Source organism: Pleurodeles waltl, chromosome 4_1 (genome assembly GCF_031143425.1).
Source record: "Pleurodeles waltl isolate 20211129_DDA chromosome 4_1, aPleWal1.hap1.20221129, whole genome shotgun sequence".
Taxonomy (NCBI): Eukaryota; Metazoa; Chordata; class Amphibia; order Caudata; family Salamandridae; genus Pleurodeles; species Pleurodeles waltl.
Window position 1 is genome coordinate 910,737,421 of NC_090442.1, and position 15,936 is coordinate 910,753,356.

Genomic DNA, 15,936 nt, shown 5'->3' on the forward strand with positions numbered 1-15,936 from the left:
AAAATAGGAGTTCCGGGATGCTTTCAGAGCATAGTCACACATCTTCTTCCAGTCTTGGTCCTCCAGTATCTTTCCTAGGTGCGTCTTCAGTTCTTTTTTTAAATTGTAGCATGGTTGGCGGATTCCTGATGGTGCACAAGGATACTGTTAAAGATCTCAGTGCGTAAATGGAGAAGATGGGTTAACTTTTTTTGTTCTTCACTTTATCTCCAGTATGATGGTGCCCTGGCTGTGGGCATGCTTCAGACCTCTGGAGGTCTTGAGTACATCACCCAGAAAGCCATGGATGACTGAGGTTATGGCTTTGCAGACAATACAGCTGATTTTGAAGATGGTGCAGGCTGGCAGGGGAGCGAGTGGAGCTCCATCTAAGGGAGATGATGAGATCTTATTTCCACAGGCCACTGATAAGATATGCTGTCGTTTGTAGGAAGCCTTTGGCCAGTATGGATTCTAAGAAGGAGTGAAGTAGAGTATTGCTATCATCCAGTTCTCAAAAGAAGGTTTGAATGACAGACCTGAAGTTGCTTTCTGGAAGGAATGGTTTCTCATTCTTCAGCAGAGACAAATGGTACCATGCAGGCTTCGTTTACTGCTCAATATATTCTGTAATTTTACTGTCCCAGTCCCTTGGAATGTACATTGGAGTTAGAATTTGTTTAAGTTTAGGTCGCTGAACCACGTTTAGACTAGTTGTTGCTTGTTGCTCTTAGAGAACAGAAGGAATTTTATCTTGTGGTGTTGAGTCATAGGTAAGTCCAAATAAGATGTAGCAAAGTGTTTGATGAAGTGGATCCCTGGAGTGGAGGAGACTTTCAAACAGATTTGAGAGTAGTTAACATACTTGAATGCCATTATTGGAGAGTAGAGATGCAAGGGATTGAGCTTGACAGGACGCCCGTTATAACATGAAGGACTCTGCAGCTAGTGAGCTTTTGAGACCTCAAGCTGCCCATGTGAACCGACTGAGCGATGGAATGAGCGCCAGTGGGAGAAGTTGCCAATGAAACCCATTTCAGACTTTATGGTTTGGAAGAGGGTGGGTGTGTGGGGACGGTTAATCAGGAGGGCATCATATATGATTTGTAATGTAACAGTGACTCTGCTGAACTGTGATCTGTGGCCTAGTTGGTAGTCTTGAAGGAGACTGTTAGCACTGATGTGATACACATGTTATTTAGCTTCAATAACATTCTTTCTGATTAATACCCTAAGTTCAGATTTCTCACCTTAAGAATATCTCCTGGTAGTTCAGTCCCTAAAGGTATACAAATTCTAAAGTTTGGCCCTTCTGAATGAGCTATAATCAATTTGGTAACATGCTGGCAGATATTCTTCACCCTCCCTACTAAACCCTAGTGCAACAAAGGTAGCTACCTCTCTAAAGATCAAGTATCACACTAACTTAACAAGTAAGAAGGTAGTGCAACTAGCAATACAGCAAACTGATAGCATAGTCATAAATACTATTGTATGTAATAACCATATTCCCCATCTTCACTCATTAACGGTTCTACTTTACAGTACATGAGCCTATTATATGTGGTTCAATGAGGCTTCACGAGCGAGAACTGTGGAAAAACATTTGCACCTTTTTTATTATCTCAAAACTAATTTAAAAAGAAAAACATTTTTTAAAAATGAATACCCCCAGACTGCATCCGGAGAATCTTCTCAGCAGTGTTCTTCTGTGCTAACAGGTGGAGTGATCCTGTTAAGTGGCGACTCTATGCCGCCCAGGAAGGTAACTAACAGGTAAGTAAAAATGGACACGTAAGTATGCAAATTATCTTTACGGACTTCTTTTATTTTGTCTTTTCTAATAAATCGTCTCTTCCTTCAGTTATTATTTATTTCTACTTGTTTGTATGTCTGTAGGCTATTTCTTCCTTTTTTTTTCTTCCTTGTTCCTTATTTTTCTTTGTTTTGTCTCTTTTACCAAGGTGGCGCGCCTCAGGGATCGAGAGGATGGTCCAGCGTGAGAGAGGGAGAGAAAATAAGAAGGCCGTCTCAAAAGGTACGTTTGTCTTTAGGTTAAGTATTACTTTTTCCTCTCTGGCTCTTCCTTCTCTCTTTCTGGGTTTTTGTTTTTCTCTTATTTTCTGCACCCCTTTTCCCCGTGATGTTAGTCTCTAAGTGAGTCCCCTCTTTTCTTGGTCTGTGGCCCTTTCGCTTTAGTTTTCAGACTTCTTACGTCCTCTTCTCTTTGTCCTATTTCTTCCTTATGTTAGTATCCCTTTTCAACCAGTGTCTTTCTTTTTTTTTTGTTTTCCTTCCAGTGGATTTTCTCTTTTCTTTAATAAAATTCTTTTTTTTTATATTTTCTTGTAAATAAAAAAATAAAAATAGTGAACCAGTCCGATAGTGCTCCCCTCCCCTTTGTCTTTTTGGTTGATTCTCTCTCCCTTCCCCAGCTTGTGGCACGTACCTGGTGGGGCCACGTTCCTCCTGGAACTTGGCCGGCTCCTTCGCGTGGTCTCCCTCTCCATCTTCATCTTCATCTTCCTCATTCGTTTTTGTGACCTCCTCACCTTTTCCTCCGTCCTCCTCGTATTCTCCTCCGTCTTCCCAGGCGCGTCCTGATCCTGCCTCTTGGCGCCTTCCTTGTTTTTGTATCCAGTCCCCTCTGTTCCAGCGTCTGTGGGACGTAGAGGTTTGACCTCTACTCCGGGGCTCTGAGTAGTGCCCCTGGGGGATGTCCAGCTCAGAGCTGCTCCATGCGCCCAGTTACAGTAACTGAACAAAGTTGCGCAATAGGTGCCACCTCTGCAAGCTCACATTTCTTAATATTTCTCCTTAAACATTATCAGGCACAGAGCGGTAAGAAAAAATTCAGATGACCGTGTGTCAAACCCTAGCTTGAAACTTTATTAAGCCGTTCAGGAGTTGGCTGAACAGAACAAAGAGTCAGGAGGGCAGTGGAGACGGTGGCTAGACAGAGTATCTGTCAGAAACAGCATTAACAAAGTATCTTGTTCTTCTGATGTATACTTTTAATGACAGACTTCTTCCTTTAAGAAAACACCATAACACTACCTCCAAAGGTGGAGGGTTTGGGGAGTGTGCTCAGGTTTGCAGACTGAGCAGACAAAATGACCCTCCTGTTGGACTTGACTGCCAAAAGTAGAAGTGTTTCATTAACGGCGGCACCAACACCCACACGGCAGTTGGGCAGATGTCAGGAATCAACAGCCATTCAATACCCATTCAACATTCATGGGGGTGGTGGGAAAAAAAAGAAGAAAAAAAACTTGTGTTGGACATTTGGTGAGACCAATAACAGATGATTTAAATAGAGGAGGTTGATGATGTAAACAAAGAAAGGTGAGACAGGTTACCCTTAATGTGCCTACTGCAAGCCCTTCCTGGGCCAGCGATAAAACAAACCAAAACACATCTGAATGTTTGGCCTGCAAAGGATAGGTATTATGAGTGACACCTTGAACACCACACCAGGCAACGAACTTCCCTCAGTGCCCACCGTAGATGGACTTTGTCGAGGAGCATCAGATTGCAATGAAATTATTGATTACTGCAACAAATGAAAAGCATATAGCCTGTGCCTCAATCTCCACGTAGGTAGGCATAGGCTATGGAAACTCGCATGTACAGGACCTTCTCTCTGTTGCGGACATGGGAGGTCCACCTGAAGTGGTAGCCAGATTTGAAGGCATCTTCAGGACATGTAATAGTGTTCCTATATCTGGTTAAGGTAATTTTACTCCTTAGAAAACATGGTTTCTCCATGGCCCCCAGTCTTTAATTCTTCAGTCTCTTGCTCCTTCACACAGAGACCTCTGGCTATAGATGTGTAGAGTAAATTTGAAAGTTTTACTACAAAAGCATTTCCATGGCAGTTGATACACAAGCTACCATCCTAGCTCAGAATGTGCGTGAACACGGAGAGGAATTCCTGATCTCTTGCACTCAGTGAGAAAAGTGCAATAAACACACCCAAAAAGGTCTCATCAGCAAATGAATTACTTTTAAGCAACAGAAATGTAATGAGAGAGGAGATGAGATGTTTGTTTTCTCCTTGATTATTTAAATGGTGGCTGATTCTCATCAAGCTGTTTCTCACCCTATCTGCTGTCTCTGGGAGGTGACACATGGACTTCACAATTCACGTAAATTTATTAAACCAGAGTTTGGGGTCAGAACAACACTTTATTAAGAAAAATAAATACATCATATTATACAGGAAATCCAGTTATTAGTCACTTTAAAGCTATATGTTTCTATGTCAATGCTCACATGCAGGGTTAAGTACACACCATTCTCTTATGCAGGTCAAACAGTGAACAGTGCAGAATGATGAAATCTAAGCGAGAAGTGGGCAAGAGGAAATCACTTACGTTTTCATGTTTCATGTGCTTGAGTAACCTCAGTTCCCTGTAAGTTCTTCTTGCATGAATAAGTGACTGGAATGGCCGCGAAAGCTTTTTCACTGCTACCTTTTGCCTCGTTTTGGTATCATACGTTGAGCTGAAGTAAAACAAATAGGAAATAAGAGGATAGATACCATCATTTTTATAATGCAAAGGCTTTGCAAAGGCAGGTGAACATTTCTATTCATGCTAATGCTAAATTTAATTTAACAACAGAACAAGGCTCATTTGTCCAGCACCTAGATCATTGATCTCTTTAATTCAAGAATTAAAATGTAATCAATCCAAAAATACTGCCTGCTAAAACTAGCTTTTCAATATACTGACTACTCGCACTTCTTGAGAATCCTTTTTCCACGGTTCAGACCAGGGCAAGAGGAGCAACTGGGGGGGGGGGGGGTGAGGGGGTGAGAAGGGGCAGGAAGAGTATGCAGAAGAGTTGGGTGGAGGGAAGGTGTATGGGGCTGAAAGAGCCTAGTGGGCAGCAGGTGGGAGAGGTGCTCATCAACGCAATGTTTTGTGAGATGGGTCAACGCCCTCCAAGTAGTCTGCAGAAACATTCTAACATGAAGTCACAAGCAGTCTATTAATCAGCTATATCAAGTTTACTTAACAAGGTTGTCTCTTTAGATCATCTAAATCATTCAGGTTACCAGTCATTTATGTCATTTATCTTTAGAGCTTGGAGATTCAGACGGTCCTAGGTTGCATTACAAAAAATATATTAGACAGTTTCTCATATATTCCCACACTACATATATTTGTTCTGTATTTTATTTTGTGCTTGGTCTACCTCTCCTGCCCAAATGGACATGATCTTTCAAACATTTAATACATACTTTACTCATTCAAATGAACATCATAAATCATCACACCTGCTTCCAGTGAGACATAAAAGCAGCAAATGTGGGTCTTTCCCCAACAACTAAAGGCTCTACACCCATTGAGTCAACAATTCAAAGGACATGGCTTCAAGGAAGATTCAGAATAAACCTCTTGATTATTTTGTTTCATTTTTATGAAGGAGTACATTTTCAGAACAAATTCATTAATACATGTCAAATTTCTCAGCCAAAAAAAAAAATCAACAGAAGAGCCTAGGCCCCAGATTGAGAACACAACATTGGTATCAAGCTCATTATCCAATGTACCGGAGCCTGATCTGATTCTTATGGCTCTGGGAATGCCAAGTTGTATCTACAGGGAGTGCAGAATTATTAGGCAAATGAGTATTTTGACCACATCATCCTCTTTATGCATGTTGTCTGACTCCAAGCTGTATAGGCTCGAAAGCCTACTACCAATTAAGCATATTAGTTGATGTGCATCTCTGTAATGAGAAGGGGTGTGGTCTAATGACATCAACACCCTATATCAGGTGTGCATAATTATTAGGCAACTTCCTTTCCTTTGGCAAAATGGGTCAAAAGAAGGACTTGACAGGCTCAGAAAAGTCAAAAATAGTGAGATATCTTGCAGAGGGATGCAGCACTCTTAGAATTGCAAAGCTTCTGAAGCGTGATCATCGAACAATCAAGCGTTTCATTCAAAATAGTCAACAGGGTCGCAAGAAGCGTGTGGAAAAACCATGGCGCAAAATAACTGCCCATGAACTGAGAAAAGTCAAGGGTGCAGCTGCCACGATGCCACTTGCCACCAGTTTGGCCATATTTCAGAGCTGCAACATCACTGGAGTGCCCAAAAGCACAAGGTGTGCAATACTCAGAGACATGGCCAAGGTAAGAAAGGCTGAAAGACGACCACCACTGAACAAGACACACAAGCTGAAACGTCAAGACTGGGCCAAGAAATATCTCAAGACTGATTTTTCTAAGGTTTTATGGACTGATGAAATGAGAGTGAGTCTTGATGGGCCAGATGGATGGGCCCGTGGCTGGATTGGTAAAGGGCAGAGAGCTCCAGTCCGACTCAGACGCCAGCAAGGTGGAGGTGGAGTACTGGTTTGGGCTGGTATCATCAAAGATGAGCTTGTGGGGCCTTTTCGGGTTGAGGATGGAGTCAAGCTCAACTCCCAGTTCCTGGAAGACACCTTCTTCAAGCAGTTGTACAGGAAGAAGTCTGCATCCTTCAAGAAAAACATGATTTTCATGCAGGACAATGCTCCATCACACGCGTCCAAGTACTCCACAGCGTGGCTGGCAAGAAAGGGTATAAAAGAAGGAAATCTAATGACATGGCCTCCTTGTTCACCTGATCTGAACCCCATTGAGAACCTGTGGTCCATCATCAAATGTGAGATTTACAAGGAGGGAAAACAGTACACCTCTCTGAACAGTGTCTGGGAGGCTGTGGTTGCTGCTGCACGCAATGTTGATGGTGAACAGATCAAAACACTGACAGAATCCATGGATGGCAGGCTTTTGAGTGTCCTTGCAAAGAAAGGTGGCTATATTGGTCACGGATTTGTTTTTGTTTTGTTTTTGAATGTCAGAAATGTATATTTGTGAATGTTGAGATGTTATATTGGTTTCACTGGTAATAAATAATTGAAATGGGTATATATTTTTTTTTGTTAAGTTGCCTAATAATTATGCACAGTAATAGTCACCTGCACACACAGATATCCCCCTAACATAGCGAAAAACTAAAAACAAACTAAAAACTACTTCCAAAAATATTCAGCTTTGATATTAATGAGTTTTTTGGGTTCATTGAGAACATGGTTGTTGTTCAATAATAAAATTAATCCTCAAAAATACAACTTGCCTAATAATTCTGCACTCCCTGTATTATCTAGAATTAAAACTTTCAAACATCACCAAGGATGTGTTCCATATCTTACAAGTATTATTGAACTTAGACGTTACTACACATTTGGGATTTACATCAGTGGAACTGTGAAGAGTTAAAATACCTTGTTAGTATTGATATTGTGGCTATGATCACTCATCTCAGTAGGATATGATGCTACAAATCTGCGCGACGAAAAGTCTCAACTCACACAAACAAACCTTGCTTTAAACACACCTGTGGAATTTAAAAAAATATTTACTTGTCCATGGGACAGGTTGCTTCATATATCTACTCGTCCTGTAAGAATATCTACTTGTTCCTTTGGTGCCATACAATGCAGCAACAGATTATGGCAGCAATCTCATTAGATAAGACCTCGGATAATCACATCTGTGATTATGCCAGGGCTAACAATATAGTAGGGCTTGAATACTAGCAATTTCCTTATTTTGCCAACTTTCTGCAGATCTACATACTGGGGCTGAAAGTAGTTGTAAGCAATAGCTTCAGGGTTGTGATGCCCTTTTAAGTCTATGCAAGCCTACTAACGTGTATGTTTTAAGGGCGCTTAATAAGGTCTAGAGTTAAACAAGACCTTTTGTTTTTATTAAAATTCTATCCCTTTATATTTATCCATGTATTAGCTGACTTCACTGTTAGTAAGCTCTTTCACATGGAGCATATCGGCACCCAAAGTAGTTTTGTTCAGTGCCAGGAACTACTCTGGCGATGTGCCCTTTTTGAAACGAAAATATATTTTAGCTTTTTGCCAATGTTTGTTACAATGATAAGGCCCTGGCAGCTCCAACAACAATTAAGTTAAACAAAAGCCATGTCAAAACAAGACATGCATTGACAAAACCAAAAGACCGTCCACCAATGTCAGACATATTGGCTTTGCTAATGCTTGTTTATTTTTCTTGTTTACCATATCTTGTTAAAATTGATCACAAATATTTTTCCCATTACGCATATTTTGTTGGAAATACTAGCATGCATCAACCCATTTTACAAAAGAGGTTTCAAAGAAACTACCTAAAATTTCACAGTAATTTAGCTAAACATTTTTTATCCAATTGCACTTTTTTGTGAACTTATTATTTTCAAAGCAAAGAATCCTCAATCTTGCTTTCAAGCTTCTGGGAATATTTGCATCTAATCAGAGAGCATTCTGGGAGCATTATACTTAACCTTATATTATTAAACTTTGCAAAAGTGTACACACTTTGTACTGGAACCACTGTAATTAGTGCAATTTGAGCTTACAACATTTATTTAGATCGGTCAACCTAAAGCTCTGCATTAATGAACCACAAATAGAAGCTCGAACCGCATTAACATATTGGCACAAATATTAACTTACCTGCGAACAACTCCCTTTCCTGCTTCATATGTGGAACTGTAAACTGGCATCCAAAGGGTTTGTGCTGTAGGGGTTTGCCCCAAGGGCAAAAAAATGAAAACTTGTTGTTCTTGACACCAAACAAAATATCTCCTGGGTGTCAGGCTATAGGAATTCCACAACCCTGTACCCAGGATAACCACATATCATATCTATTCAATGCCACTCTAGGTAACCTAGGTTAGACTGAGAACAAAGGACACTCACATTCCCCAAAGACACAAGTGGAGGTGAAATCTGCCAAGCTATACTGGAGAATGCCCTAAATATGGCAACTCACTGTCTTGTCGATCATTGGCTCATTACAATCAGAACTGAAAGCAAATGGTGACACCCTTCCCCTTTCCATTCCAAATACTGAAAATCTAGATGATGCCCCTTTTCTAAGATGCCCCATTTCTAACCTGCAAGATACCAGGAAACTTATCAACGTGGCAGTAACTAGTTTAACAATCTTTTTGTTAAACGGTGAGCAGGTTAGAACGGGACTGAGTCCATGACGGAGTCTGTCCTCATGGCTCTGACAAGTAAACACTGACAGTGGCATTTGTGCTATAATTCTACAGAATTAGGAGAATTCAGTCACAGCACTCTGCTCTCCCAGTAGGTAGGACTTGGCAGTGAGGACACAATGGCACATATTAAGGTAAAAATCACTGGTAAGCCGTAACTGGAGGAAAACCTCCCACAAGGCACATCCAGGCCTGCCTTCCCCAGAAAGCTGATTACATTTAGTTAGAGCTACATTTACCACAGACCTTCATGTTAGTTATTTTTTTTAATAGTAGTTTGCACAAAGATTTAAGGCATGTTAAAAGTATATATTTGAAAACCTACCACCATATAACATTAGGGCATTTGAACTGGTCCTAGTGAATGCCATGAACCCCAGGGACCCTCCAAAGGGAAGAAACAGATTGGCATGTTAGAATTCTGAGGATAATAGTCCCCAGCAAATCCATTCCTGTTTTTATCTTACCACAGAATCCAGACACTAAAACAATTTTCATATTATTGCTTACCATAGGTAACTTTATCTAGCCGTTTCTTACTGGCCTAATCTATTACTATTAACCCTCTGGATGAAAAGAGAGAATTCTCACAAGGGGGAAGTTTTCCAGGTCAGATTGTTTTTTCGGACTGAAAATAAAAGATCTCCATCAGGATGTCCTTAGGATATTGCACCCTCCCCCCACCTGATGACGCACGTCGCTTTGTAGAGTAAGGGTCCCTGTATCCTAAATAAGTGATGTCTCTAAACTTAAGAAATTCCTACTTGTAACCATAGAAGTACGTAAATCTCAAACAAACATATGTATATCCGGAACATCATACGTGGTGTGCTTTGTGTTATGGCATGATAGTTGGTATCCAGCTCTGGGTTTCATTGAGCCTTTTTCCCATCAGTACATGCACAGCAAATTGTCCAGGGGTGTGGAATCCCTAAAGCTCGACGCTCAGGCCTTATTTTGTTTGGTGTCAAGGACAAAAAGTTTTCATGTTTATTTTTGCCTTTGGACTAGAAGACACAACCCTGTGCAGCACAAACCCTTTCGATGCCAGTTTACAGTTCCACACATGGAACAGGGAAGAAAAATGTCTGCAGCCGAGTTAATATTTCTTCCCATATGTTAATGCAGCTTGAACATCTATTTATGGTTCATTAATGCAGAGCCTTTATTATCAGGTTGATTGATCTAAATAAATGTTGTATGCTCGGACTGCACTAGTTATAGTGGTTCCAGTAAATAAATTGTGAGCACACTTGCACATTTTAACAATATGAGGATATGCATAATGCTCCCAGAATGCTCTCTGATTAGATGCAAATATTACCAGAAGCATGAAAGCAGGATTGCGGATTATTTGCTTTCAAAATAATAAGTTCACAAAAAAGTGCAGCTAGGATAAACAATGTTTTGCTAAATTACTGTGAAATGTTAGGTACCATTTCTTTGAAGCCTCATTTAGTAAAATGGGTTGATGCATTCTAGTATTTCCCAAAAATATTATTAATGGGGAAAACATCTGTGTAATCTGTTTCAACAAGATATGGTAAACAATAAAATAAACAAGCATTAGCAAAGCCAACAGGCCTGACATTGGTGGTCAGTCTTTCGGCTTTGTCAATGTGTGTTCACTCCAATGATCTTTGAGGTTCACGCTCCCTCTAGCTAAATTGATTAGGAGTCACAGAATTCACTTTCTCTCATACATACTTAATATATTGAATTTCCAGTGCTTCAATGCTTCCATCATAAATAACAGCTACACTTTTGGAATCTGACGTATGGATGCCCATCACTGGAAGCAACATCTTCAAGGTGAATAAAAAGTAAGACAGAGGTGCTAGTGGGATTGGGGACACGACCCAGGGGACATGTCTCCACCAGGTAAATTAGAAATCTATACATCCAGTTGGATATTGAGCTCTGTTTTAGAATTCAAATCACTGCTGTAACCAAATTTTTTCAGTATCAAATTCAGACCTTTAAAAAAAAAAAAAAAAAAAGGTACGGGCATCTAATGGCAACAGCCACTGCATCTTTCTGTACCCGTAACTGCAATGAAGTGAATATAGGTCTCTGCAAATTCCAGATCTCTAAACTAACTCTTTAAAATATTGCTTCTAAGCTGGTTAGTGGAGCCTGCTAGAACCATCATATTTCTCTAGTTCTCAAAAAGATCCTCCACTGGCTTCCAGTTAAAGTAAACTTTCAATTCTTATGTGTAATTCACAAAAACACTGCAGTGTAATTCACTAACCTGTTTGAATGCTGTACCTGTTATGTCTGCTTACTTTCGGCAACAAGTATATTTTCAAAGACTAAAAGTTGCACTTATACTACCTTATTAGTTCAAGGAGCATTATGGTGGAATTCAATTCTTTTGTCACTGGGGAAACCTAAATCACGTGTTCTTTCAAAAATGAAGACTTACCTAATTTCTTTGTGATGCCAACCCCGTTACTTACAAATACTATCCTCCCTAGGATTTCACTTACACAGCTAGTGCGAAAAAGGTCCCAGTAACACTTAAGCACTCAACAAAAAGAAGGAAAATGTATAACGTTTTAAGCCCACTAAGGTGATAAGCAAAAGTTACATGAAATTGTCCAAACATCTCTTTACTGCTATTTGATGTGACTTTTAAACTCTTACATATCCAAAGAAATTCGGGCTCTACAAACACCTCACAGGCCAGCCTCAGACCCACCCTACAACAACAAGGAACCTCCGGATCATCAATGACAACAATCTGGGCATGCACTTCCAAACCCTCAGGAATAGAGCAACTCCAGAAAAACTATCACCCCGCAGGCTGAATCACAGGAATGCCCTCTACTCCAGAATCGCCAATGAACTCCCCAGAAAACTACAAGCAATCCAGAACATGGCAGCCATGCTTGTACTCAGCCTTCCACATAAGACTCACATCACACGACACCTCAAGGAGCTTCACTGGCTCCCAATACACAAGCAGGCCCAGTTCAAACTCCTCACATACATTCAAAGAATTACCTAACACAGGCCAGGACTACCTGAAAAATTGTATCTTCTTCCATCAACCAGACAGAAACCTCAGCCGAACTACTGCTTACACATCCCATGCATACAGACAGCTATATAGGTTGCTCCTTCTCATAGGTTGATCCCAAAACTTGAAACTCCTTCCCACTACACATCTGAGCCTTTCTTCTCGCTACCATAGTTCCACAATAAGTGGAAAAGTTGGTGCTACAAGTCCTTGAGACAAGGCCTGAACACGTGCTCAACACCAAGATTCCCTCACAGGTGATAGCACTCTTTACAAATGCGCAGAACATAATATAACTGAATGCAATATCTCCAATATTCCATCAAATTCTGAAACCAAGACAGTGGAACGGCCTGATAATTAGTTATCAGACCAAATAATGGCAGTAAACGATAAGAAGCTTCAACACCAAACATAAGGCAAGTCAAACATCTGGCTATGTTATGCTGTTACAATAAGCAATGGTAAAATGATTAAAAAAAACACTTGGCTGGCTCCGAAACAAATTCCCACTATTCGGAGGAATTAAAGTTTATTTTCCAGTTGCCTTTCGCTCTGGATGTTATTAAGCCATCATATGACTTTTTTGAAAACTTTCAAAATTATCGTATTTGTTGCAGCATCCGACTGTGGCTCTTTTTCATAATAGGACATGCTCTAGAGAGTGCTCGACTCTCTGTGCTGTACTTTGTTCAATGCTTATAAACCGACGTTCCGAAACTAAAGCAGATTTTGCTTGAATGAGTGGAAGCACCCTCGTAATAATAAAAAAAGTCAGACTTGGTGAATATTTTATTATTTTTATCGTTGCAATAGTGGTCTCCGATTTGCCTAAAGCCAGGAAAAGCTGCCGGTAGAGAACGAATCCGCCATTAAAATTAGCCACAGAGGGCATAGGTTGAGTCCAGAGAAACGAATAAAGAAGACAAGATGGAAATATGCGTCATTAGTGTTGTCAAGTACTTCATGTCTGCTGCTGGGCCTCCAGAGTATGAGTAACTGCACATGGCTGCCGCAATGTCTAGCACGGTGTCGCCACATCTACGGATGACACACATCTATAACGTTTAATTACTCTATTTGCAGCCAATAGATCGGGCTGATATTAGAGCTTGCATTTAAGGTTTTCAATGCTGCGAGGAGATGCGGTGAGTCCAGTGTCGTAACTGCGCTATGTCAAACAGGGCATAAAATAGTCTTATTTTCTAATAAAAAAAGAATGAGAAGATTCCGTTGGAGGCACGGGATGGAGGAGCATGGGTGGTGCGAGTGGAGCTGCACAAATATCCACAACTGGGATTAGTTTCCATAAACAAATTGTGCCTGACAATACATTCACACGCTTTGGAAAGACCCAGGGGTTTTTGTGCCCTAAAAAGTTTTGAGATTTCTCCCAATGTGCGACAAACTGGGATTTGCGGGACGTGGCATCGTGTGCTGTGATGCAAAACCTGCTCTCCTGGTTACACACGCTTAGGAAGAGGGTGCATCCAGGCACTCGCTGCGAAAATGTTGCTTCGATCTCGGTGAAAAGCTTGCCAAACGGAGGAAACGAATACAGACCCGGAACACGGTTTCAATCGTCACCGCGTCCACTACAAGAGGACGTGTTTAATGTGTGACGATCGAACGACAATGAAGGACTATTCTCGGTCACACCTTACTGGGGAGAAGTCGCTCGTTTCCCGAGCATAGATGGGCGTGCGGAAACAGGAGGCGCTCACTTCCCAATCAGACAACTCCCTCGGCCCGATGCCATGCAGTGAGTGAGTTACGCCCTCGCGCTCGGCCGCAGGCCAGCGAGTCCGCAGCGGAGTACTACAAGGCATTCGCTGACACACAAAACTATCGTGCACGAGGGAGCAACCGTGGTCCGCGTGTTTAAATGGCTATTTCACATCTACAGCGGCCACTGTTGCAATGACGCACCGACGCCACATTAGGGAACGCATAACCTCTGCGTGTACACGCACACTCTCGCTACCTCATCTCTAAGCAAATCACACACCCTGGTGCTGTCCTTCCATAACAACGTATGTTGCACCATCTACCCTAACTTCCCAGCACCAGAAGGTAACCTGCTACTTATTACACAGGCACGTGCCAACTGGATCAAAGCGCTCTGCTTCGACTGGAAAACAGGAAGCAGTGCAGAACGAATGTCCAGCTGTGAGTTCACTTCCAAGTATTTGTGGAAAGGCTGTAGCAGGGAAGGGATAACGAACCTCAATAGGACCTGGTCACAACTAAACAGGCAAACCGCCCCTCCCCCCCCCCCCCCCCCCCCCCCCCCGAAGATTACACCCATGAGGGCAAGGACCGGATTAGCAAATATTTAATTACTGGTATGGCGTTAAGAGGCAGTAGAATAGGCACGGAACTCACCTTGCAACTCTTACCATTAAAGTGAACCCTTCCAACAGGCATGGGCCTCCTCCCCAAACTATTACATTAATACCTGTTGAGCTTTTTGTAATGACCGCCTTGTCAACATAATTAACAAGGCAAATTCAAAGGCAGCAATCTGGGTCAAACTTTAAAGTTTCAACTTTGTGATCCAGCTCTTAATGGCACTTTAAAAAAAAAAAAAAAAAAAAAAAAAAAACAATGGCTACCTATATCATATTAAATGTCTACATCTCCATTGACCTGCATTTACAAATACTTTTTCAAGGTCCTTAAGTGAACTTCCATATTTCACTTTATTGGCTCTGGAGCAATTTTTTAAATGAGGAACATACGTGATCCTTGTTCAGGGACAACGTAATGGTGGCAATGACAGAACCACAGGCCTTAGTCTTCAAACTAGCAATACACATTAGAAGTAGAGTAATGGGCTCAGGCATCACCGTCAACCCAAACTTTTATGAATATAAAAAGATGAAGATGCATACACACTAGTCTGAATCTGTCTCTATAAATATGACATTTGTGAGCTGAATGGGCATTCACAGTGTAGGCCACCTAAAAGATCTGAACGGGGCAATTACCCAAGCCAAACATGTTAAGTGAAATAGGATATGCAGAGTTAGAAGGTCTTACATGCCATCTCTTGAAAATTAGTTAAGTTACTGCAGCATTTGTGACACTACCTGGCTCCCCCTCGTTGGTCTTCATTGAGACCAACTTGCAGGCATGCTACTAGATATGTGGCATGACAGTTAAAGAAGCCCACTACTCAGTACTTACACAGGTCACCGATTCAATAGAAGCTTTGCTTCAGGATGACCCAGAGATGCCTTTCACTGATTGGAGGCAAGGAGATCGGAGATCGGAGAGTGAAATATACATTTGTGAAGGATCACGAGAAATCCAAAGTGCACACTCCTTTTACTGCAATGGGATGAGAAAGACACAAGTACTTTCAACTTAGAGGTTGCATAATGCAACCACTGTTAAAAATAACATTTCAAGGGAAAACACCCTTATAGAAGTGTCAAGATGTCTACTGGAAGGGTGGTATAGCAGGGCTATACAAAAAATTCACGGTAACATCATCAAATACAAATCACTGGAGAAAAGGAAAATGGACCAGAAGTGCACATTCTGGACTTCTAACTGCACACACAGATTGTACAATTCAGAAGATCTACTACACACTAAAGTTACTAGGAGCCACGGATACATACTTTAGGGGATGCTGAGAGGGAAGCAAAGGTAAGCATAAACCATGATGAACATGTACAAAGATTGCCACAAATAAACTAGACTTCCCTATACCAAGCGATTCCAAATTGGTACTACTGGGGATGAGGCTGACAGACTCAAATTACATTACAAAAGGCTACTAGATTTTAACCCCATTATCAACTCTGTAAAGCAACCTCCAAATGAAACCTAGAATTGTATTAGGTT

General features: G+C 41.2%; 1 protein-coding gene across 1 annotated transcript in view; it reads right to left on the bottom strand.

The window, feature by feature from the left end:
- MAPK11 (mitogen-activated protein kinase 11) overlaps positions 1-15,936 on the bottom strand; it is a 178,481-nt gene that overhangs the window by 116,261 nt on the left and 46,284 nt on the right. Inside the window, exon 2 of the mRNA XM_069229665.1 lies at positions 4,356-4,485. Within this exon, the coding sequence (XP_069085766.1) occupies positions 4,356-4,485 (130 nt within the window). The remainder of the gene's footprint in view (positions 1-4,355; positions 4,486-15,936) is intronic.